The 22,141-nt window shown below is 48.5% G+C and overlaps 3 protein-coding genes across 7 annotated transcripts; 1 reads left to right on the top strand and 2 right to left on the bottom strand.

Moving 5' to 3' along the window:
• Window positions 1-2,868: 2,868 nt before the first annotated feature.
• CCNL2 (cyclin L2) lies at window positions 2,869-11,457 on the bottom strand. Of its 5 annotated transcripts, none has more exons than XM_048326228.1 (12): window positions 11,263-11,457; window positions 10,093-10,167; window positions 9,693-9,802; window positions 9,327-9,447; window positions 8,154-8,218; window positions 5,279-5,378; window positions 5,088-5,192; window positions 4,735-4,876; window positions 3,919-4,036; window positions 3,745-3,837; window positions 3,057-3,426; window positions 2,869-3,016 (listed from the first exon to the last, which is right to left on the bottom strand). In XM_048326228.1, the coding sequence occupies exons 1-11, from the start codon at window positions 11,356-11,358 to the stop codon at window positions 3,072-3,074; spliced, it is 1,380 nt and encodes a 459-aa protein (XP_048182185.1). In that variant the 5' UTR covers window positions 11,359-11,457; the 3' UTR covers window positions 2,869-3,016; window positions 3,057-3,071. The 5 variants fall into 5 exon arrangements, with proteins under 5 accessions (XP_048182185.1, XP_048182183.1, XP_048182186.1 ...); XM_048326226.1 differs by having other exon boundaries at window positions 2,869-3,003; window positions 3,044-3,426; XM_048326229.1 differs by lacking the exons at window positions 8,154-8,218; window positions 9,327-9,447; window positions 9,693-9,802; window positions 10,093-10,167; window positions 11,263-11,457 and adding an exon at window positions 7,297-7,389 and having other exon boundaries at window positions 2,869-3,426; window positions 5,279-6,075.
• A 657-nt stretch (window positions 11,458-12,114) lies between these two features.
• Window positions 12,115-15,882, bottom strand: MRPL20 (mitochondrial ribosomal protein L20). Its single transcript, XM_048326655.1, has 4 exons — window positions 15,717-15,882; window positions 14,550-14,660; window positions 13,535-13,612; window positions 12,115-12,702 (listed from the first exon to the last, which is right to left on the bottom strand). The coding sequence occupies exons 1-4, from the start codon at window positions 15,801-15,803 to the stop codon at window positions 12,526-12,528; spliced, it is 453 nt and encodes a 150-aa protein (XP_048182612.1). The 5' UTR covers window positions 15,804-15,882; the 3' UTR covers window positions 12,115-12,525.
• Window positions 15,883-18,382: 2,500 nt separating this feature from the next.
• Window positions 18,383-21,808, top strand: TMEM88B (transmembrane protein 88B). Its single transcript, XM_048326623.1, has 2 exons — window positions 18,383-19,444; window positions 21,249-21,808. Exons 1-2 carry the CDS (start codon window positions 19,175-19,177, stop codon window positions 21,513-21,515), a joined length of 537 nt encoding a protein of 178 aa, XP_048182580.1. The 5' UTR covers window positions 18,383-19,174; the 3' UTR covers window positions 21,516-21,808.
• The last annotated feature ends 333 nt before the right edge of the window (window positions 21,809-22,141 follow it).

A 22,141-nucleotide genomic window follows, 5' to 3' on the forward strand; every position in this document is an offset into this window, starting at 1 on the left:
TCCCCTTTTGTTGGTTTATTTCTAAATAAAGGCAGTAGCTCCAAAAATGTACAGGATTGAAATATATTAAATTATTGCTGGTGGGTAGCTCAGGTTTGGTGTTCCCATCACATTCCCAGGGGAGATGAAGATGACAAGATCCTTCCAGACATTTCTCCTACCTCAGACAGTGCTAGCTGTGAGCAAAGCTCACCAGGGGGGCTTCTGGAACAGCCTGGATTCCAGTTCCCCAAAGCTGGGGGGAAAGCTCATCCCTGTGCACACAGCAGCTGTGGCAGGAAGCCAGCAGCAAGGCTGCCCTGGATACTGATACCTGTTTTTTCTTCCAAACAAAGCTCCATTCCAGCAACTTCTGGAACACTCTTCTTTTCCAGGTGCTTTAATCCATTAAAGGTGCTTCCTTCCCACACGGACTATGTGCATTTCAGAACAATTTCCTTTGTGCATTACCAACATTCTGGTGGGTTTGGAAGATCTTTTTTAAAAAATCCCCATCCAGCCTAAAATTGTTTAGTGACCTCTTTGTGCTTGGGAGCTGTTGGCACAACTGGAATTTCACACAGCAGGGATTGGCAACCTCTGGGAAATAACCCTTTGGGCTCTCACCTGGGAAAGGAAAGCTTTGGTGGCCGAGCCCCTGCTGACACAAACACAGCTCTGACACAGTGGATTTACTGCTGGGTGAGCCATTTTGGGGAAAATATGAAGCCTGGAGGATTATTTCCCAGGAAGGAAGGATGAGGCTGGGTGGCCAGAGCAGGCAGGAGGTTTTATCTGAGGAAAGAGCAGGTGGGATTTAGGTGAGGAATGATGATCAGCACTGGGCCAAGCCTGTAGTGACTCCCACCAGTCAGGTTTCAGTGCTGTCCCTTCAACCATCTCTCAGAGCAAAAAGAATTGCAGGTGAACAGCAGAAACAGCTCAGACAGCAACCTGAGAGAGGTTCTGATGAGTGAGAGCCATGGTAGAGTCCCCAGAGGTTGAGAAAACAAAGCCATAACTCACCTGCAGGGCTGAGCCCTGTTTACACACACAGGTACACGCGGGGCTTTGCGTTTCAGGTGAACTTCTGCCAGCTCCAGCCAGGGGACTCTGCCGTGCTCAGCAGCAGCACTGACTGCCCCCAAATGTCCCAGCAGCTCCCCACACCAAACCCACCACAGATGTTCAGCCCCCAAGAGCTGGCACGAAGCCCAGGGGATGGGATTCTCCTGAGGCCCAGCTGTGCAACCTTCAGAGATCAACCCCAGCTGTTTTTCCTTGTCCAGGTGAGGAGGCCCAGAGCAAACACAGCTCAGGAAGCTCAGCTGGGACCTGCCAGCTACTCCTGAAGTCGGAGAAATGCACTTTCCATCTCAGATCTTTGTGGATTGGGGGATGTTATGTTTGGTGCCCCAAATTCCTACCTTTAAGGGATTAGGGATTTAATTCCAAGTCTCAAATCTACTACAGTTTGAAAATCTCTTAATTTTGCACAAATGTCTTTCCTTATGAGTAGGCACAAGTGGTATAGCTCATAAGAAACTACTCTCAAGTGAATGTAATAGAAAATCAAATACTTTAATGAAATTAGGGAGCATGAGAGTAACAGCTCAGATATACCACTAGAACTGATACTACTGGGCTGTGGGGCTCTGCTAATTGGTTTTTAAATGCTCTGTTCATCAAGCATGCAGACTGACAAACTACTAATTCTTCAGAGTGTCAAAGATCCTGAGTAAAGAATTTCCAACCACTTCAAATGGATATAATAGGAAATGTCTTCTGAGCTGGTGGCCCGCACACAGCATTGCACAGATAAAAATATACTACTCTCAATGCACAGAGCTAAATACTTTCACATTTATCAGAATTTTCTACACAAGTCTTTTTTGATAGAATTCAAGTTTTGAATTTTCTGTATATATCTTCACCTGTATTAAACAAATGCTTATTTACATTGTGGGTAAAGTGTAAAGGCTAGGAAGGCCATTTTCCCATACTGTACTGTAACACTGCAAAATATATATACACAGAGAACCTAATATAGGCAACAGGTCTAAAAAAAAGTCACCTCCCACCTGTACAACATCATCGAGCCAGTATGAAAAGAGGGCATTGTTAGCACCAAACCACTCCCAGGGGGATGAGGAGCTTTCCAGTTCCACAGGGAAGAACTGCTGGGCACAGCATTCCAAGGATGGGCCACGGAGCTGCTGCCTGCAGGACTGGAAATCCCAAACACTGCACTGCATTGGGGATGGAAATCGCTGAAGAGCAGGACAGGAGCAGCCAGGGTGAGCAGGTGATGGTGACACTCCGGCACAGGTCACTCCTGGCATCACTTCCCACCCTGCCAGCCTTTCCTTTGGATTCATGGACGAGCACAAACCGCCAGCAGAACACGACTCAAGCGAGGGGTGGGGTTCACGAGCCAGATGAACCCTGTTACTGCACAAGCCATGGGGAAGGAGCTCTGCTGGCAGAGGGAATTCTGAGGGAAGCAGCCTGGCTGTGCCCAGGGAAGCAGCCCTGGCTCACTGGCTGTGCCCAGGGATGCCTGAGGCAATTCCCTCGGGAAGCAGCCCCAGGGGGCTCACAAGTGGGAATTCCCTCAGGAAGCGGCCTTTGGGGGGGGCTCACCAGCAGGAATTCCCTCGGGAAGCAGCCCCGATGGGCTTACCAGCGGGAATTCCCTCGGGAAGCAGCCCCAGTGGGCTCACCAGCGGGAATTCCCTTGGGAAGCAGCCCCAGCGGGAATTCCCTCAGGAAGCAGCCCCAGTGGGCTCACCAGCGGGAATTCCCTTGGGAAGCAGCCCCAGCGGGCTCACCAGCGGGAATTCCCTCGGGGAGGGAAGCAGCCCCGATGGGCTTACCAGCGGGAATTCCCTCGGGAAGCAGCCCCAGCGGGAATTCCCTCGGGAAGCAGCCCCAGTGGGCTCACCAGCGGGAATTCTCTCGGGAAGCAGCCCCAGCGGGCTCACCAGCGGGAATTCCCTCGGGAAGCAGCCCCAGCGGGCTCACCAGCGGGAATTCCCTCGGGAAGCAGCCCCAGCGGGCTCACCAGCGGGAATTCCCTCGGGAAGGGGGGCTCACCGGCGGTGCCGGCTGTGCCCGGGGTGCTCACGCTCGTAGCGGTGCCCGGCGCGCTCGTAGGAGCGGGAGCGCTCGTGCCGGTGGTTCCGGTAGTAGTGGCTCTTCTTCTTGTACTTGCCGGAGTGGTCGGAGCGCTCCCGGGAGCGGCTGCGGGAGCGGGACGAGCTCCGGCTGCGGGACTTGCGCGCTTTGTGCGCCGAGTATTTGTAGTCTTTGGATTTCTTGTAGCTCCGGACCTTGGAGCCCTTGTAGCCGGAGCTGTGGTTGAACTGCCTCGGAGGGGAATCGCTGCGGCTCCGCGAGCGGCTGTGGGATTTGGAGCCGCTGGATGTGGAGTAACTCTCACTCTTCCTAGAAAAAAAGGAGAGCAAACATGATTTTCTTAACTTCTACCAACTTCATTTTGGATTTCACTGTTCAGTACCCCGTGAAAACTCATCTTGTGTCCTGAACTTACACCTGGCTACTGTAAAAATACTGATTTTCAGGAATTCTTATCCCATTCTCCAGCCTCAGTTACAGTAATACTGTAAACACCCACACCTGGAGTTACTCTGGAGTTTAACGAGCAGCCCACACTGCTGGGTCACCTCAAAGCCTCTTGGTGATGAGCTATCAAGGCTGGCACTGGGAAACTGGAGCCTGGGAGGCTCTGGGAGCACACCCTACCTGTGCTTAGGGGATGCAGACCTCGATGGTGATCTTGAGTAACTCTGATCTCTGCTTCCACTTCGACTTCTGCTCTCTCTTCCTTTCTGGACACTGCAAGAGACCATGAACACTCAGTTATTTTGTTTCAGGTACCCATGGCAGAAAAGCAGCTGCTTCTTTATGAAACCGTACCCATTTACTGGGCTGTTGGAGCTGGTTCTTTTGGCTCCCTCTGTTTTCCTTTTAGCATTCTTCATGGCCTGCACAGGTAGTGGTGAAGGTTTATTTCCTTTAACCTCTTTTGGAGACTCTGGAAGAAGAAGCCTTTGTTATGTCTTTGGAAAGTACCTGCAAGGACTGAAGCCTCCCCTCTGCCACGATCAGAGCTGCACAGCTGTGCTTTGCACACACACAGCCACCCACAAGCAGAGCTGAACAAGTTCACAGGAGGCAGAAATTCATCTGAAACATTTCTGCCAAAGTATTGAAGTAACCCCGGGGAGTGAACTGCAAGAGAAGGCAGCAAAGCACCCTCCTTTTCTTGCCAATTATTCAGCATTGTTTGAAAGGTAAACTGGGGAAGAAGATGGTGAATGTTGTCTTCTAGGTGAGACTGCACCAGACTGGAAACTTTCAACCAACAAATTCCCCACCCAACACCCCGAAATGTAACCCCTGCCACAGCACCTCTGCTTCAATATTGCTTTAGCACAACATGCCAGTGGCAAGTATTTCAGTTTATTGCCAAATCCACATAAAAGCAAGTCCCTGGACTATATGGGTTTAAACTAGTCTTAATTTCAGACTAATTTGATTTTAGCTTTTATCTGATTCAAGAAATCACAAAGTTACAATGCTATTCAAACCCTGCCAGCTGAGTAGTGCTAGAAGCCATCTTAAAAAAATCCCCAACAGCCCCCAAACCACACGTGTATATGCTTCCCCAAAAGGGTAAATATACATGAAAGATGAGAAAGAGTTATTAAAAATGAGTTATCCACTATTTACCATTTTTTGGGATAGGGGAAAATCCCGATGTGTTATCCAAGCTCGGGACTCCCTCAGGTACCAGACCTTTAGCTTGTGCTTTTGCCTCTTCAATAGCCAATTTCTTCTTTTCTATTTTACTTTCCAGATCAGATAAATCCACCTGTGAACACAGGAGCACTGCTTGTGAGAACTGAATTTCCTGGTTACTCACTCACAGGGAGGGGAATGAAAATCCAAGGAGTCCCAGACAGTGACTGCTCTTTGTTCACTCCCAGGCTTGCAGCTGTGGTTTCAAACAGGGTCAAATTTTCCAACTCCTGCTCTGAGCTGCAGCCTTTACTGAGAGCTCTCAACATGAAAAAGAACCAAACCTTTTTCCTTGTGTAGAGCTGCAAGATTTTTAAGCAGATTTCTTGAATTTCTTCCTCTGTTGCTCCGAACAGTAAAAACCAATGTGGGCGATTTGGAAGTGGGATCTGAAAGGGAGAGAGAGACAAAGCTCAGATTTCTCCTACTGTTAAAAGGCTTGAAAAATCCCCAAATCCATGGAAGTGTGGCTCACCTCCAGTGTCCTGGCTGCCAGGTAAATGCAGGCACAGGCAATGCTTTCTGGCTGGAACCTCACAAAGACATCTGTTCTCAGGCTGTCGTTCATGTAGTTCCTGAAAAACAGGAGAGCAGAAGGTTGCAAGGCACTGCAAAGCTCTTTGGGGTTCTTGACTTGGTTTTACTTCTACAAGGGCTATTTCTTTCTGCATTCAGTTACTAGACTTCAACATTATACTCCTGTAAATCTAAAGAGAAGCTGAATGGTTTTACTAAAACAAAAATAAAATAAGTAACTAAAATAAATCCCTCAAGGGGAGGGATGTGTGACAGAAACAAAGTCTGACTGCTGAAAATTCAGTGGTGAGAAGAGAACCAATTTTAACTTCACTTTTCCTGCTGGATGTCTACTGGCCTGCTCTCATGCAATAAACAAGTTATTTTCATCAAGACAACATACAGTGTGCTCAGAAATACTCAGTTAAAGAATTTTAGGTTCACATGTTCCCCTGCAATAGGGCAGAACCAGGTATGTGGCAAAAGCTGCAGCTCCTGTAGCAGCTCTCCCATGAAATGCAGTCCTCTTCAGCACAGCTCAACTTCCAGTGGGGTTTAAGGGTCCATTTCCATCCAGAACAGGATTCTTTTTGATGCAAAAAGTCAGCCATAGGAGAAATCAGGGTGTGTGGGAACGTCAGTTCAGGAGAACAGTCAGTATTCAGGCAGATCTCCTCTTTGGCACATGAAATAAGGTTTCCAAATTGTCCCATTTCAGTAAGGTTGCTTAAAATGTATATTCACAGAATGAGAAAACTGTAAAATATTGCACATATTCCAGTCAGTACACTTAAGCATTATGCTGTTAAAGCTTAAATACACAAAGTAAATTCCTGTGAACCTGTCAGCTGATGTGCTTTAGAAGGTCTAGACTTGGGAGCATATACGTCAGTAAAATATCAGATGGAGAAAAACTAAAACCAGACACAATAAAAGTCTTTAAAGTAATACTTTAAAGTAGTAATTAACCATGTGGGTACCCAGTATACAAGGATTCACTGACCCCCAAGATATCCAAACCAGAGACCACAGGCCAGGCACCTGCAAACTGTTTACAAGAACAGAGAGGAGGAATTTGAATCCCAGGAGTATCCAGCTCCCACCTGCCCCAGCTGTCCTCTATTCTTGTTTATACAAACAGCAACTCCTGCCCCAGAGAAGCAACACTGACCATCAGCTCATCTTTCTCGGAGAAAGGAACTTCTAAACCTCCTGGTGTTGTCCTACTGCAAAGAGAGCACAAACCTTTTGGCCAAAGAAGTGATAAAGGAAAAGGTGACTTCAAATATCTGGAAGTTGCAAAGCTTTTTGCTGATTTGCCAAATTGAGGACCATGCCAGCTTCCAAGTTTGGCCTCTGCACATCTTCCCTGTGGGCTCAGTCAGACACTGGAGGAAATGAATCCTTGTCACAATAGCTTAAGAAAAAGGTAATGTTGTAAAAATGCACATTTCAAAAACCAATTATACTGGATACCCACCAGTTTTCGGGTACTGGAAGCAACAAAGGCGAGCACACAGATGTGTTACTGTAACATCTGACCCCTTTCTCAACTGGGGTAACTCCCTCCCTCCCCCCACCTCCCCCTCCTTCCATAACAAGCAGATTCCTCGCAGTGAGCAGTCCAGAGCTCCCATTCCACTGCTCCATGCAATGCTTCTGGGAAGTGTCTCTAAATATCACATTTTGTCTCCAAGCTTCACACGTGTACTAGTTTACAAATGGAAACTGTTCTTTTTTTTGTTGTTAATTCATCCCTTTTAAAGATTTAAACCCCACCTTAATATGCTTTATCATATAGAAACACATCATATTAGAACAGTTAAGAGAAATAGAACATTAAAAGAAATAAAAATCTTTCAGAACTTCAACGGTCAGGTTATCAAATATACAAACAATCAAAAAATGCACAGTAAAAATAAAAATATAAGCACAAGAAGCAGTTGGCCAGTTACTCTACTATCGTGTATATACCACCTGTCTAGAGCCAGCCTTCTCTTTGGAGAGCTTTGGGTTGACTGAAGACGGCAGCTATCCCTGCACCATGGGCAGCAGAGGAGAAGTCTTAGTCACTTACCCTCAGAGGCTACCCTTTGATCAAAAGAGTACAGAAAAGAAAAGTCAAAACTGGTTCTCTACACACAGGTCACAGTACCAGACAGTTCAGTCAGCAGAAATATGGTCTTTGGATTCACTAAAGGTTTTTTTTAGACCATTGGTATTGTTAAAAAGCATTATGGTTTCAAAGCGTTACTTATTTGGTAAAGTTTAAGACGTGGAATTTTACAGAAGCTTCCCACCCCCGAGCAAATATTTATTAAATGAGAGCAATAAGGCAAAGAACATTTCTTGGCAAATACGAATGCAGGCTATGCATCTATCCAGTCTTAGAAGCTGACATCTTGCATTATCCACATAGATAAAAGAAATTTATCTGTGCTGAGGTTTTGATACAACCTGTAATGAAGCTCAGGCCCTGGGAAAAGCCATTTCCCAGCACTAGGAACAGACCTGAATTACACCTAAAGTTTTCCCTGAAGAACAAGAACCCAAGGGAACAACTCTAACCCACCCAACCTTTTCCCTTCAGCTGGAAAGTCAGAGCAGAGAGGAGGGAAATGAGAAGTCAGGGTGGAAAGCTACCTTACCATTAAAACAGTGCCTCTAACTTAAGAGGCCGATCAACATTTGGGAAGTAGTTTGGGGCACACCAAGGACAGTGCAGCTGTCTGGTGTGGCCCCAAGCACTGCTGGGCAATGCTGCCCAGTGCCTCAAGTGACATATTTCTGCTACTGCCCCTTCTGGTCTCTCAGAACAAAGAAAATCAACTTACCATGAGGTCTGGACCAGGTGTTGGTTACGTTCACATTCTAATACCTGAAGGTACATAACGATTATCTGGAAGATATGGGTTATTGAGTTATTAACAAGCATCTGGAGAGCCACCTACTTATTTCAGAGGGACATCCATGAGGCATCTGTAATCCTCTTTCAAGGCCTACAACACTCCACATGAAGGGTCTGCACCATCCCCAGTGTTTATCCACACAGCTTCTGCACCAGCTCTGACCTTCTGAGCCCTTCCATCCTGCTACTCATCCAGGTCTTGTCTCCACCTGGGTTTGCTTTAAGGATTTTGCTGATTGATTTTGTTCTCCTACACACCTCACAAATCCTTTTAGCTGCAGCCTGGGAGAAAAAGCTGCTCACTGCAATCAGCAGGGAGGGAAGCGTGGCAGTGCTTGCAGAGAACAGACCTGACACTGTGCCTTGGTTTGTTCAGCTCTAAGGGTTTTTCCTTCGGTTTGGAAGGAAAACACAGCTACAGAGAGGAAGAATAGTGGCAGAATTCACACCAATTAACAAAACTACAGCTGTCCTCTGGGGTGGATAACAAAAGGAAATTCTGAATGTCAAGCAGGCCCAAAAAGAAGGCTTTGAACAGGAGTTTTTTAGAGAAGAGCAAGATCCCAACTCCGCTGGCACAGAAGTAGGAAGTTCTTTTATCCATTAAGGCACAATTTAAACATTTGAGGGAATTGTATCTTTCAAGTATCATCCCTTGCTACTTTTATATTGAGCCTTGTCTCATTTCTAGCCAAGCCCTTCACACACGAAACACTAAACTGGCTTACACAGCTTTAATACCTCAGCATGTTTCCACCAGCAAGTGATCATGACAACCCCAAGCCTCCAAAATCCTTCCTGCTCAGGAATCTAAGTTAAGGTGACGTTTTCTACCACCAAAGCTACCTACTGATCCAATTTGCCTTCGAGGAATACTGAGCACCTGCATCCACCTCGCCGTCACTCAGCAGTGATACGAGACCAATTAGTAAGAGTCTCTTAAATGAGAAAGAAAACATCAGGATGGTAAGAAACTAATCTCACTGATTTCACTAATTATCATGTACAGTCCACAGAGCTTCCATGCAGTCAGGCAGCCTCCTCAAAGCATTACAGAACATGAGACACTGGTTATGAAGTGAATTTATACACTACAAACCTTATGAGGGTGCTTCACATGAACACAAAATCCCAACTCCTTCAACACTCTTCTTTCTGCCTTAATTATTTGATTCTTCAGATTCACATATTCTTGATCCAATATTAGAGGCACAGGTTTTCTGCAAGTCAAGAAGACAATCATCTTAACCCCAAAGAGACTCACATGCAGGCTGGGTCATGTAAAAATAAAAGACACCATTATTTATAACATCAAAAATATTTATTGAATAAAATGGGTCAGCTCACTTCATGAGATCCCTTTGAGATATTCCCTGATTTATGAAACAGGGAATGATGCTGTCATGAAGCTTGGTAACTAAAACACAACACAGATAGCTCAGATTATTTGGAATTCTCAGCTTACTTTTTCTCCCTCAGGTGTCTGAGGCGATGGAACACATTGATCACGTCCCGAATGCGCCTGGGGGCTTCCTCAATTTTGGATGCCAGATGGACACAGGCCATGGACACATGCTGAAAAATAAGCACGAAATATAGTATTTTATATAATGTATCAGTTCCAGTTCAGGAACTGAGCTCCTCCAACAGTTTAAGGAGGAATAACAAGAAAAAAAAAAAGTGGTAAAACAAGGAAATTTGAAATATTTAACAAAAATCACTATTAAATAGCTTTGTAAAATCATGTTTTTCTATAACTATAATCTCCAGGCTAGTTCCTAACACTGATCACATCTCAAATGACAACTTGCCAAGAGAGATCAGAAGGTAAACATGGCTACAAATGTCATTTAATGCCTTCTTACCTCCATGGAATGCTTCACAAAAGACTTGGTATAAAAAAACCGCTGGAATAGCACCTGTCCTGTAGCCATAGCCACCTAAAACAAGAGAAAAATCACAACAGGCATGAACAAAACTACCAGCTCCAAAAAGACACTTTAACAGATTTAAGACCCAGAAGATTAACTAAGCATGGGAGAAAGTTTAATGGTATCTAAAAAATCTAGAACTAATACTTAAGTAACTAATTGAGTTGCCCAAAATGTTATCAACGCTGTAAATACTGCCTACAGGTCAAATACAAACATCAAATCCCAAATTTCTTTTCTAAGAAAAAAAAAAGTGAAAATATGTTCCAAGTTGATTAAAAGGTAAAAGAACCCCAAAAGCCAATAAAATTGAAAGTTATGAAAGTACGCCAGAAAAAAAAAATTTGCTTTTTGGGCGTGGAAAGAGTGGGGGAATCTAATAACGTCATGATTTGCATATATTTGAATATGCTAAGACTCGGTAGCTGGAAAGTTTCACGCTCAGAGAGCAACGAGGCCGTTCGGACTAAAGTTCTCCGGGAAACAAAACCTTCCCGAGGTCACCACGACTCCAAAGAAGCCTTAAGAAATCCGTCTTTGCACAATCCCCGAGCCTCACACGGGGGCGGCGGGGGCGGCGCAGGAAGGCGCTGACATCACCGGCTTCCGGCACCCAGCGGCCGGGGAAGGCCGGAGAGGCCCGGAACGGCCCCCGAGCACCGGGCGGCCCCGGGGCCTGCCCGGCCGGTAACAGCCGGGGCCTCTCCGGCCGGTAACCGCGGGGCGGCCCCACGGCCTCTCCGGCCGGTAACAGCCGGGGTCTCTCCGGCCGGTAACCGCGGGGCGGCCCCACGGCCTCTCCGGCCGGTAACCGCGGGGCGGCCCCGGGGCCTGCCCGGCCGGTAACCGCGGGGCCTCTCCGGCCAGTAACCGCGGGGCGGCCCCACGGCCTCTCCGGCCGGTAACCGCGGGGCGGCCCCACGGCCTCTCCGGCCGGTAACAGCCGGGGCCTCTCCGGCCGGTAACCGCGGGGCCTCTCCGGCCGGTAACCGCGGGGCGGCCCCACGGCCTGCCCGGCCGGGTAACCGGGAGATCGAGGCCCGCACAAAGAAAAGCCCGTCCCCGCTCACTCCCGGCCCCCTCCCCGCCCGCGCCCAGCCCCACCTGCGGCAGCCGCAGCAGGATCCCGGCCGCCTGGATGAGCTCGCAGCCTGTGACGCGCAGCTCGGTCTCAGTGTCGGGGTCGAGGCCGCTGCTCATGGACGGCGTGAAGCGCAGCGTGTGCTCGGGCAGCAGGCAGTTCTCCAGCGTGATCAGCACGCCCGAGTACAACCGGTCACCGATCAGCACCGCGCCGGGGCCCGGTACCGGGGCGGGGGCCGCGCCGGCCGCCTGAGGACCCGCGGGGCCGCCGCCGCCTCCCGCCGCCGCCGCCGCCATTTTGTGCCGCCGCCGCCTCGCTGGCTCCGCGCTCCTTCTCCTTCCCCCCCCCCTCCCCACCAGCATCCGCCCGACGCCGATTGGCGGAGCGCGGTGGGGGCGCGGCCGCTGATTGGCTGAGGGGCCGTGACGCACGACGCCGCCCGGCCCGCGCGCGGCGCGGTGACGCAGCAGCCGGGAATCCGGACAGGGCGGGGCCGCCGCGCCCTCAGCGCCCTCAGCGCCGGGGCCGCCCCGGGACGAGGCGTGAGGGGGGCCCGAGCACAGCACTTGGCAAGTTAAATGGCTTTGTTAAGTCCGTAAAAAACCACTCTGTGTGTCCTTAACTTGGCGCCCACCGAGGTTAATGTGTGAGGGCCGACATGCCACCCCCCACCCCGGTTGGGTTTTCCCCGTGCAGCGCCAGAATTTCACCACGCAAATTGTTTCTCCATAGCAGTTACCAAGAAAAATAGCTTTATTAAGTTCTTATGTGTGTCCCTAACACGGGGGCTGTGTGTGAAGGTTGATATCCTGCCTTCCCTCCATCCCCTGGCTGTATGGAGTGCCAAAATTAACACAAATTGTTTCCCCATAGCAGTTATCAATAAAAATGTCTTTATTAAGTGCTTAAAAATAGAAACTATGTGTGTCCTTAACAACCAGGGTCCGCGTGTGAGGGTCAACATCTCCCTCCCCAACCCAGCTGCATTTTCCCCATTCAGTGCCAGAATTCACCACGCATATTGTGTTTTTTTTCTAGTAGCAGTTACCAAAAAAATATCTTTATTAAGTCACTCTATGTCCTGACCGCTAACCTTGAAGTGTGCTTTTAATTTAACAGCTTTCAGTGACAACAACACAGGGAAAAAGCCACCAAGGAGAAGTTTCACACCCACACCATCCTTGGAGGATTTGTTCCACATTTTCCATTTTAGCAGCAGTCCCACAGCAGGTTTGCTTCACAATCAAATCCCTGCTTCCAACACGTATATACAGACTCTGATATCAATGGTGGTGGTGCACAATACGTGAAAATATCCCCTCTGGTTCTTTTCCATCTCCCAGGGCAGCCAGGAACCCTTCCTGTCTCCTCCTCTGGGCTAAAGCAGCCAGGGACTTGAATGTCTTTGGCTCATAAATAGCCAAGTCAGCCAGAACTTTCCTGTTCAGCTCCACCTGGGACTAAAGGCAAGAAAAATTGTTGGTGTTGTTGCAATTTTTAGGAACAACACTGCAATGCTTAATCACTCTTTATTAAATATAATGAACGCTCTTTACTGTTTATATAAACACTCTTCATTAAGTATCATTAAAGACTCTTAAGGCTTAAGACCTGAGGTCTTAAAGCAGATTAACTTTTTTCTACCCTCTACAATTTGGAGCTGTTAAAGACTGTCAGGCACTCCCTGGCTATGGATGTCTCATTAATGCATTGTATAAAAATTATTTACTGGCTTTCTCTAAGTTTTTCTGGTAGAAACCAAGAACCAAAGAAGAATCTCTTTATTTTGCTCAAGGCCACGTGTTCCAGGTTAATCCATGGCATTTGTTTCAGCTCAAACAAATGAAAACAGAATCAACAAATTGAAACAAATTCCCAGCATGTTTTAAAACCAGGGACAATGGCACTAAGTCTCTGCACTCTCCATGCTCAATAAATCATCAAGTAGTGAAAAGAATAGTGATTTCTTAGGTTTTGGGGGGTTTTTTTTGCTAATCCAAGCTTTGTATTTTTAAATTTCTCACAGTAAAAGAAAAAGCAGCTGTCACTGAATGCCCACAAAAAAAAGCATTTTAAAAGTCTCATTCTTAAGATACTGAATTAAAGTTTTGGGGACAGAACAAGGGACAGAGCCACCATGTTCACCAGGATAACAGGGGATAATCCATACAGGGAAGAGAAACAAGTTTAGGGCAGAACTTAGTTCCTGAAGTGGATGAAACTGCTTTCACAAGCAGCAGGCCTTTCATCACTCTAATGAGTGAGTAATTATCCTCCAAGCCACATCCTTACCTTGACCAGGTTGCTTATGAAGGCTGGGTACTTCAAACCATGTTCGAGGGAAGCTGCTCCAATCCTTGTAATCCAGAGCTGAAGGCGTAAAAATCAATATATTGCATGAAAAAATGCTTTAAAAGTGAACCTTTTGCCATGCTGGTCTGCTCACACTTACTAAATATAACATTTTCATAGGATCATGGAACATCCTGAGCTGGAAGGGACCCACAGGAACACGACACAGGAAAACACTTCCTTAAACTCCTACTTTTCACCCACTGGCTTTGAGGGAAAATGTAGGAACCCAGAGTGCCGAGACTATTTCTCTGCCTGTTTTTAAGGGTTCTTACCCCCCTGAACAACACTATTTTAGCTTCAAACCTTGGAAAAAATTACCAACAGTCAGACAAGAACTAGAAAATACAGTGGTGTGAATTAGGTGATAGACTACGATGTAAGATTGTCACAGGGTGAAAAATTTAGAGGTTTTGGGCTTCTCTTTGTAGTAAATAGAGAAGAGTAAAAAATATCAAAATGGAGGATTGTTGTTGTTCTCTAAACCTTCTTCTCCTTCTCCTACTACTCCATATTCTGCAGTAAAAGTAGTTTGGAATGACTGGATAAAGAATTCTGCAGTTCCTAGTCGTGTTACTGAATAATTGGTAGGAAAGTGAAAATAATGTACGTTTTTAGTAACTATTGGTTAAAATACCTTTAAAAGCTGTGTAAATCTTGATAATTAGGCTCACTCCTGCTTTTCTGTGCTCTATGCTGTACCTGGGTCACGCTGGTGGCTCTGTTCCTCTGACAAGACTTAATACATAACTATCTGGAAGCATTGAAACTCAAGGAAAAGTCTGGGTTTATCTTTGAAACTCCTTGCAAGGACTTTCAGCAAATTCTCTCCCATCAGGAGGGACTTGATTGACGGCACGGTTCAGTGTCAGGAAACCCCCCAGCAAAAGCAGCAGCTATTTCCCTTCTGCCTGGCTCCCATTTTGATGTTTCCACCCAACATTTTGCTCCTTACCGCTCTGAGGGATCTCTTCTTCTCCCTCCTGGCCTTGGTGGACCTCACGAAAGCCCTGCGGACGCTCCTCACTGCCAGCCTGTAGCAGCGGTTCTTCCTGCCACGAAAATGCTGGAAAAAAAACCCAGGATGGTCTTATTTAATTATATTTAAAGCCGTCCAACCTTTCAGTAACACTAATGAAGCTCATCTGCATTTCACAGCTCTCCACGACAAGGATCACCGAACTCTTCACAAGCACCCCCAAGCCTTCAGTTGGCACATAATAAAAATATTCTTTCCTCGGTTTGTATCATGGAAAACCTGAAGCTGAGGAGTGGGAAAGATCTCAGTCCAGCAGAAGCAAAACCAGGCCTCACTTTGGGCTGCGGTTCTGTGGGAAAGGCAGCCACAAAATCATGGTCAGTGCTTTCACCCAACCCTGAGCTCACATATTTATTCTCATTCCTGAGCTCCCCTCAGCTGCATCTATATGAGCAGGGTTGGGGCAGGAGCCTCTGATTTCTCAAAGAGCTGCCCAAACAGAAAAAAATAATGAAATTTGTTTACTGACATCCATCTGATGTGACACAGGAAAAAAGCAGCCAGTGCTGCATCAGAAATAACTGGTACTGTGGGCAGCTTAGGTGCTACAAAACCAAAATATTCTCACTTCCTGCAACATTTTCTATCTCAATAGTACAGCAAGATGTACTACCTAGGACATCCTTGAGAAATATTCTTCCCTAGCCTCGGTACAGTAGCTTGAACTTCAGCTGAAATCGCCTTTCAAAATGCACTTGAGAACAAGGTTAATTTTTTTTCCCAGTAAAACAAACAAACAAAAAACACTCAAGAAGAAAACACAATCAACACAGCCTCCAGCACGCTATACTTAATTAAATACAATCAATTCATAGCACGAGGCAACCAGAGAATGGCGGAACGGTCTGGGTGGAAAGGGACCTTCAAGGCCCCCCAGTGCCACCCCCTGCCACGGGCAGGGACACTTCCACCGTCCCCGGCTGCTCCAAGCCCCGTCCAACCCGGGACATTCCAGGGATGGGGCAGCCGCAGCTCCGGGACCCTGCAAGGGGCACAAGCAGTGCCGGGGCCGGGCTGCGGACAAGGGGATGCGGAGATGGGGCTGAGCTGGGGCCGGGGGTGGCCCGGGGACCGCGCACTCACCCGCGCGTACTTGAGCACCTCCTGCACCCTCCAGAAGCGGTCCGAGAGCCGGCTGCGCACCCAGCGCGCCGCGCTCAGCACCACCATGGCTGCGGCACCCGAGCCTTCCGGGGCGGGGCCCGAGCCTTCCTGTGATCCTGCCCCCGAGCCTTCCCCCGAATCTTCCTCTGATCCTGCCCCGAGCCTTCCCCCGAATCTTCCTCTGATCCTGCCCCGAGCCTTCCCGGCCCTGCCCCCGAGCCTTCCCCCGAATCTTCCTCTGATCCTGCCCCCGAGCCTTCCTCTGATTCTGCCCCCGAGCCTTCCTGTGATCCTGCCCCCGAGCCTTCCCGGCCCTTCCCCCGAGCCTTCCTCTGATCCTGTCCCGAATCTTCCCGGCCCTGCCCCCAATCTTCTTCTGATCCTGCTCCGAGCCTTCCCGGTCCTTCCTCCACCCCTTCCTCCAGCCCTTCCCCCGGTTCTTCCTCTGATCCTTCTCGGCTCATCCCCCGGTCCTTTTCCTGATTCTTCCCGGGCCTGCCTCCAGCCCTTCGTCCAGTTCTTCCCCTATCCCCAACCCTTTTCCCGGCCCTTCCTCCTGTCCTTTCTCGGTTCTTCCCCAGCCTTTCCGCCTCCCCCGGCTCCTCTCCCGCAGCACGGTGGCTTTTCTCCGTGCTGGGCATCCTCTTCCCCAGCCTGAGGACAGCCATGGAATCATGGAATATCCTGAGTTGGAAAGGACCCACAAGGATCATCCAGTGCAGCCCCTGGCCCTGCACAGACCCCCCAACAATCCCAGCCTGGGCACCCCTGGCAGCGCTGTCCAAACGCTCCTGGAGCTCTGGCAGCCTCGGGGCCGTGCCCATTCCCTGGGGAGCCTGGGCAGTGCCCAGCACCCTCTGGGGGAAGAACCTTTCCCAAAATCCAACCTAAACCTCCCCTGACACAGCTCCAGCCGTTCCCTCAGGTCAGTGGTCACCAGAGACCTTCACCCTCTGGGTAAAGAACCTTTACCCAATCCCAGCCCTCTCAAGTGACCATCATCACCTGCATGAGGTGTGACCCAAAGCAGCCCAAACCTACAGCTCAGCTGGGAGCAGCCACACACGGTGTGGTGGGGTTGTACCACGGAGCTGCAGCCAAAATTCCCTGTAAAATGGAGCTGGGCTGCTTGGAGTGTCCATTCCCACAGCTCAGTGAGGGATTTGGAGCAGACTTTGGGCCGTGTATCCCCAGCAGTGCTCAAACCACCAATGTGAGAAAAATGGGGGTGTTGGAAGGATTCCATAGTGGGTAACAAGCCTTGCAGCATCTTGTAAGGGTTAGGGTTAGAGAATGTGAGACATAAAATGGAAATTTATGAACTGCAGCAAACCACAAGATGGTGCTGCCAGAAAATTATTCCTTGGGAGCAGCAGTCCTTGCGTCAGAGAACTGATGGGTTTGTCTGCTGCCCTTTAATCATCACCGGTTCCAGCATCTCAAAGCAATGATGCTCCTGTTATAAACTGCTCCATCATCAAGATCTTTCCCACTTCTGGGCAAGCACTTGTTAAGAATGTGGACATTTCACAGAATTAGAGAATCTTTCTTTGTATCCCTGAGGTTCGTCTGACACAAAGTTCATTTGGTTATTACAAGAATCAGTAGAATGTGTGGAAAATAAATTTACAGAAGGCAATTTTCAGCCCTCCCACAGGTTAAAATACATTTTCATTATAGCAAAAGAACTTTGGAAAGTCTCACTGGATTTAGCAAAGCTTCATTGAATCACTTTTTGGAATACTTAAGTTGTGTTTCACCACACCCCTGTGCCATCACCAGCAGATGGTAAAACCAGCTGTAGGATTTTTAGTTGCCCAGCACCGAGTTCATCTTTCCATGGTTTAAGCCTAAAATTGATTTCTCTTCCTGTAGTTTTGGGTTGGGTTCTTTCTGTTTGTGTGACTCATCCTTTTTTTCCCCATAAATCAAGCTTGAAAAATATTATGTCTTTAAATCTAAACAGAATTTAGACAGGCAGAGTAAACACTGAGCTCCCTGCCACTTGTCACGTTTATGGTTTCCTGCACAGATTCAGACTTTATTATTAACACTGTCTCTGGCCTGAAAACAGGATGGATCCAGTAGTTATTTCCCTCGGGATGTCTGGACAGATCTGAGAAGAGATTTCACATTTTGCAGCTTGAGTGGAGGCTGCTGCCCTGCAAACTCCCCTGGGAGCCATCCAGCCCAAGAGTGCAGGGAAGGAAGATGATGAAAATGGACTTGTCACACTCTGCTGTCTGTTTTAAAGGTTGTTTCTCTCTGTATTTTTTAATATCTCTCTCTTATTACTGTGACTGTATCTTAGAGGCTACACAGGCATGGAGACGTCACTGAAATTCTTAAATAATATTGATCATATGAGGCAGATGAAATCACTGGTAATTGCTGTGCCTTCACTACAACAATTTCAATACATTCTGCAAACAGGAACAGATGACTGCAGAGCACGGATGATTTCTGAGGAATACAGTGATTATTATCAATTTCTCTAAGGTTGTTTTTGGTTTGTTTGTTTGTTTGTTTAAATCCAGAGAGGAATTTTAGAAACTGACTCAGAATAATTAAAGTTGGAGAGGGACCGTCTTGACCTGGGGATGGATGGCTCGAGCGTGGCTCTTGGGTGCTGTGTGTTAAATCCCATCCGTGGGGAGACAGACGTGAAGGATTGGCCAGCACAGAGAGCAGCTCTGAGGCTGTTCTGTAAACAGAGCAGTGTTGCAAAGCTGAGCTGCCTCAGAAGGGACGACACTGCTGGGTCTGAGTGGCTGTGACTGCAGCTGAGAGCAGTGACACCACCACACACTGCTCCCATCTCTGCTGCACGGTGAGGGCGAGGACTCCAGAGAGAGGGGAAACAGCTCCTGCTCTTTATCCTCACTGCTCACCTCATTTGGATGAGCCTTGAGCAGGAATATTTGCTTGGGTACAAGGTGAAGAGCATGGAAAGGTGAAGACAAGGAACTGCCTGTGAGTGCCTAAGCCTGATATCCTGAACGCCCAGCTGAGCTCAAAGGTGGAGTGGGATACTAAAGTCCCTGAGCAGCCCATCCCAGCTGCCACAGCAACCCTTTGGGACCTCTTGGGATCGTAATCCTAGGAAAAACAACAACCAATTCAGTAGGATTCTGGATTCTAAACCAAAATAAAAACTACTGCCAAACTTCCAGCAGCCTGATCTGCTTTGGGACTGAGGCTGGGACGCTGCTGGAAAAGCATCTGAAGGAAGCAAACTGTGCTGAGCAGGTCCTGGGGAAGCAGCGGGCCCAAAGGGACCTTTCCTTCCCTGCTCCACGATGATCTCTGGTTAAGGGCTCCTGGCCACGTGTGGAAGAGGCAGAAGAAGCCTTTGCAAATTCCTTCCCAGCTCTGTTAGACCAAAAGCAAGGAAACCCTTTTGGATAAGAGCGTGGGTTGGTGCATCTCCTTGAAGAATGTCTGGCCAGGATCCTGAGGACTTTGGAGCAGAAATCCTCTCGGAAAGGTCTCGGATGATCCCTGGGCTCCCCCCGTATGACATGGATGACCAGCTCCTTCCCAGGGAGCCGCGCAGCCCCTGGTGCTGCCTGGCGTGGAGCCTGGTGATAGGAACCATGAACTCCCTGGTCTTTCTCCTTAACTTGCTCCTGATGTTTGTTATTTTCACCATTGTGCTGCTTCCTACCATTGTGGTGGTTTACTTTGGCTTCCAGTGCCACTCCCAGGTAAGTGCCTCGCTCCCTGTGGCTGCAGGGCCACACCTGAGGGTTCCTTTGAGCAGTGACCCCAAAGGCCAGGCAGGACTCCCCAAGCTTTGGCTTTGTTTCCCTAAGGAAACAGATTTTTCCCTGTGTGAATGGTCTGGGCTGACAAGGACAGGTGTTGTGGGGAATTGGGCAATAAAGTTGTGTCCCCATGGAGGTGCCAAGCAGAGGTGCCAGGTGAGGTGAACACACTCCGTGCCGTGATGGAGCTGCTGTTTGCATTTGCATTTCACAATATTTCTCTCTTCCCTGGGATTTCTGACACTGAGAGCTGCCAACCTGAACTCCAGAGCTCACAGTCCTGCCTGGGCTCTGTGAGGGTTTGCTGCTTTCTGTTTAAGTAAGTTTAATATCCATTAGGATCTGCCTAATGATAGGATTAGTAAAGTCTGACAGGATATATAATCCCCTTCTCATGCCAATCTAACATGCCTGTTCCCAAACATTCTGTGCATTCCTCACACCAAAATGAGCCTCCTTTGTCCATCCAGGCTCTGTTTGTGTCCTCTGCACTGCATTATTTCCTTGCTTACCAACCTCTTCTTGGTAGATTCCTTTAAACATTTTTGGGATCGCTTGACTAATCGTGGCTGTGAAAAAGCAGTTCCCTGTTTTCCTTGCAGGCACGAGCTGTTGGAGCAGCTCAATGTGCCTGTTTCATAAGTTCATAAACAGGCACTGCAAACTGGACTGAAAATGAGAAAAAGCCTCCCAGAACTGCCCCTTCCAGCTTCCCTCACCTTGGGAAACCTCAAGTTCTCCTTTGCATGCACAGTCAGAGGCTTTGAGGAGATGCAAAATGGTTTTGAGTGCAGCCAAGTGGACCAGAAGTGAAAGCCCCTGTGTTGCTGGAAGCTGTGAGGAGTCTTTTAACACAGAATTTCCTTTGATGCAATCATAGCAAGGGATTGTGGCTTCACCAGAGCAGTCCCTGCTTTTGGGCCATGGCTTTTCAGTGCCTCCCCAGCAGCCAGAGGCTGATTTCTGCACTGCAGGTCCATTAGACGGATTTATTGTTTGTTTTTAGGATGATGGGTTGTGTTTCTTTTACTGCTGAAAGAATAAGGAAAAAGAATAAAGTCTGGGGACATGGGGGCTGCCTGCAGCATTTGTTAGTGCAGAACAACGGAGTGCTCAGCTCAGCTCTGCTGCTGCCAGCACCAAAGGAAGGCTTTAAACACCACTCAGCCAGGCCCAGCGAGGTTTTCTTTGCAAGTGGTCTCTCCTGGCAGGTTTTTCAGGCAGAAATGAGTGCACACAGAGAACAGAACACAAAGGGGTCTGGAGGGTCTCCAGCCATGGAATGACCAACCTCTGTCTGCAGAATCGAACAGATTTCTGTGGTTTTATTGATTTTGTTAGCAACATTTTCATTTTGTAATTCCCAGTGTAGCACCAGGAGGCCTTTAGATTTGGTTTGTGCCTATCCAATGCTATTGGATGATTTAATAAAGATGAGTGTTTCCTGCTCCAGGAGCAGTGTGCGGTGCTCTTGTCTCACAGGGCTCCTGGGATAATTGAAAGCTGGATCGAGATGTGATATCAGCCACAGAGTCTACCTGAAGGTTGCTGAGCTCACCTCTGGGAGAGGGAAGAGGTGTCTTTTTCCATGAAAGCACTGGAAACACAAGGGTATTTTGGCCACTGCTGTCACCACCAGGCCAGTGACATGGTTTAGGGTGGCCCTGGCCGAGCAGGTTAATGTGGGACTCTCGGAGCTCTTTTCCAATTTAACGACCCTGGCTCTGCCTCGCTCTCCCCACAGGTGCTGCACTCCTCTGCCCGCTACTGCAAGAGCATCTTGGACGACAACAGCTCCTCTGCCCTCATCATCCTGGGCTTTGTCATCATGTCCCCGCTGCTGGTGGTGGCCATGGCCATCTACTGCAGCCTGGCACGGCGCCTGCGGCTGCTCATGTGCTTCCAGCCCTACAGCCTGGCTGTCTACAAGGGGGGCCGCTGGTGCCACCCTGGGGAGGGGGCTCCGTGCTGTGCCAGGGGCTGCAACACCCAGCTCAAGGCCTGGGTGTGACCCTGCAGCACCTCCCTGTCCCTCATCCTCAGCCCTGCCGCGGCTCTGCCGCTGCTGCTCAGCCAGGTCAGCCTCTGATTTATCCCAAAAACTGCCGCAGAGTGAAAGCACAGCGTGGGACAGGTGTGGGGAGGGTGTGGCAGCTTCGTCCTTCCCAATGCTCTCTGGTGGTGTTTGTTGGTGTTGTTCCTGTCTGTGTGCTGCTCGTCGCTGGATGCTGTCGCCCTGTGTCCCCAGTTTTCATTAGGAACCATTCCCAGTTTTCTGTAGAAATAAAGTTCCTGCCAAATCCCCCCTGGAGGAGTTTGTTCTGTCGCAAAGCCCTGGCTGCAGCAGCACCACCCCTTGTTCCACGCTCTGTAGCACTGTAAGGTAAAATGTAACTTTTGTTTTCTTCCTGAGGATTGGTTTTTCCAGCTACTTGCCCTGCCGGGCCCTGATACCACCCAGAGGAATAACCAGGGGTGGCTACAGGGGAAAGTGAACTGGGGAAAAAAAAAAGGAGGAAAAAGAGTTGACATTTTCTGACAAGACTGAAGAAAAACAAGAAAATTCTGTTCCAGGCAAGGGAGATCTCTCAGGATAACAAGGTTTTGCCTGAGGGCAGTGTCTGCTCGCTGGGTACA

Source organism: Corvus hawaiiensis, chromosome 22, assembly GCF_020740725.1.
Source record: "Corvus hawaiiensis isolate bCorHaw1 chromosome 22, bCorHaw1.pri.cur, whole genome shotgun sequence".
NCBI lineage: Eukaryota > Metazoa > Chordata > Aves > Passeriformes > Corvidae > Corvus > Corvus hawaiiensis.

Coding starts and splice junctions, on each gene's coding strand:
- CCNL2 (XM_048326228.1), bottom strand. CDS start 11,358: ATGAGCAGCGGCCTCGACCCCGACACTGAGACCGAGCTGCGCGTCACA. Junction 9,448..9,692: donor AGACACCTGAGGGAGAAAAA/GTAAGCTGAGAA, acceptor CTTGACTTGCAG/AAAACCTGTGCCTCTAATAT. Junction 3,838..3,918: donor TCCAACAGCCCAGTAAATGG/GTACGGTTTCAT, acceptor GGTCTCTTGCAG/TGTCCAGAAAGGAAGAGAGA.
- MRPL20 (XM_048326655.1), bottom strand. CDS start 15,803: ATGGTGGTGCTGAGCGCGGCGCGCTGGGTGCGCAGCCGGCTCTCGGAC. Junction 13,613..14,549: donor AGAAGAGATCCCTCAGAGCG/GTAAGGAGCAAA, acceptor TTACGCCTTCAG/CTCTGGATTACAAGGATTGG. Junction 12,703..13,534: donor TCATAAGCAACCTGGTCAAG/GTAAGGATGTGG, acceptor TCTTGCCTTTAG/TCCCAGGTGGAGCTGAACAG.
- TMEM88B (XM_048326623.1), top strand. CDS start 19,175: ATGTCTGGCCAGGATCCTGAGGACTTTGGAGCAGAAATCCTCTCGGAA. Junction 19,445..21,248: donor GCTTCCAGTGCCACTCCCAG/GTAAGTGCCTCG, acceptor CTCTCCCCACAG/GTGCTGCACTCCTCTGCCCG.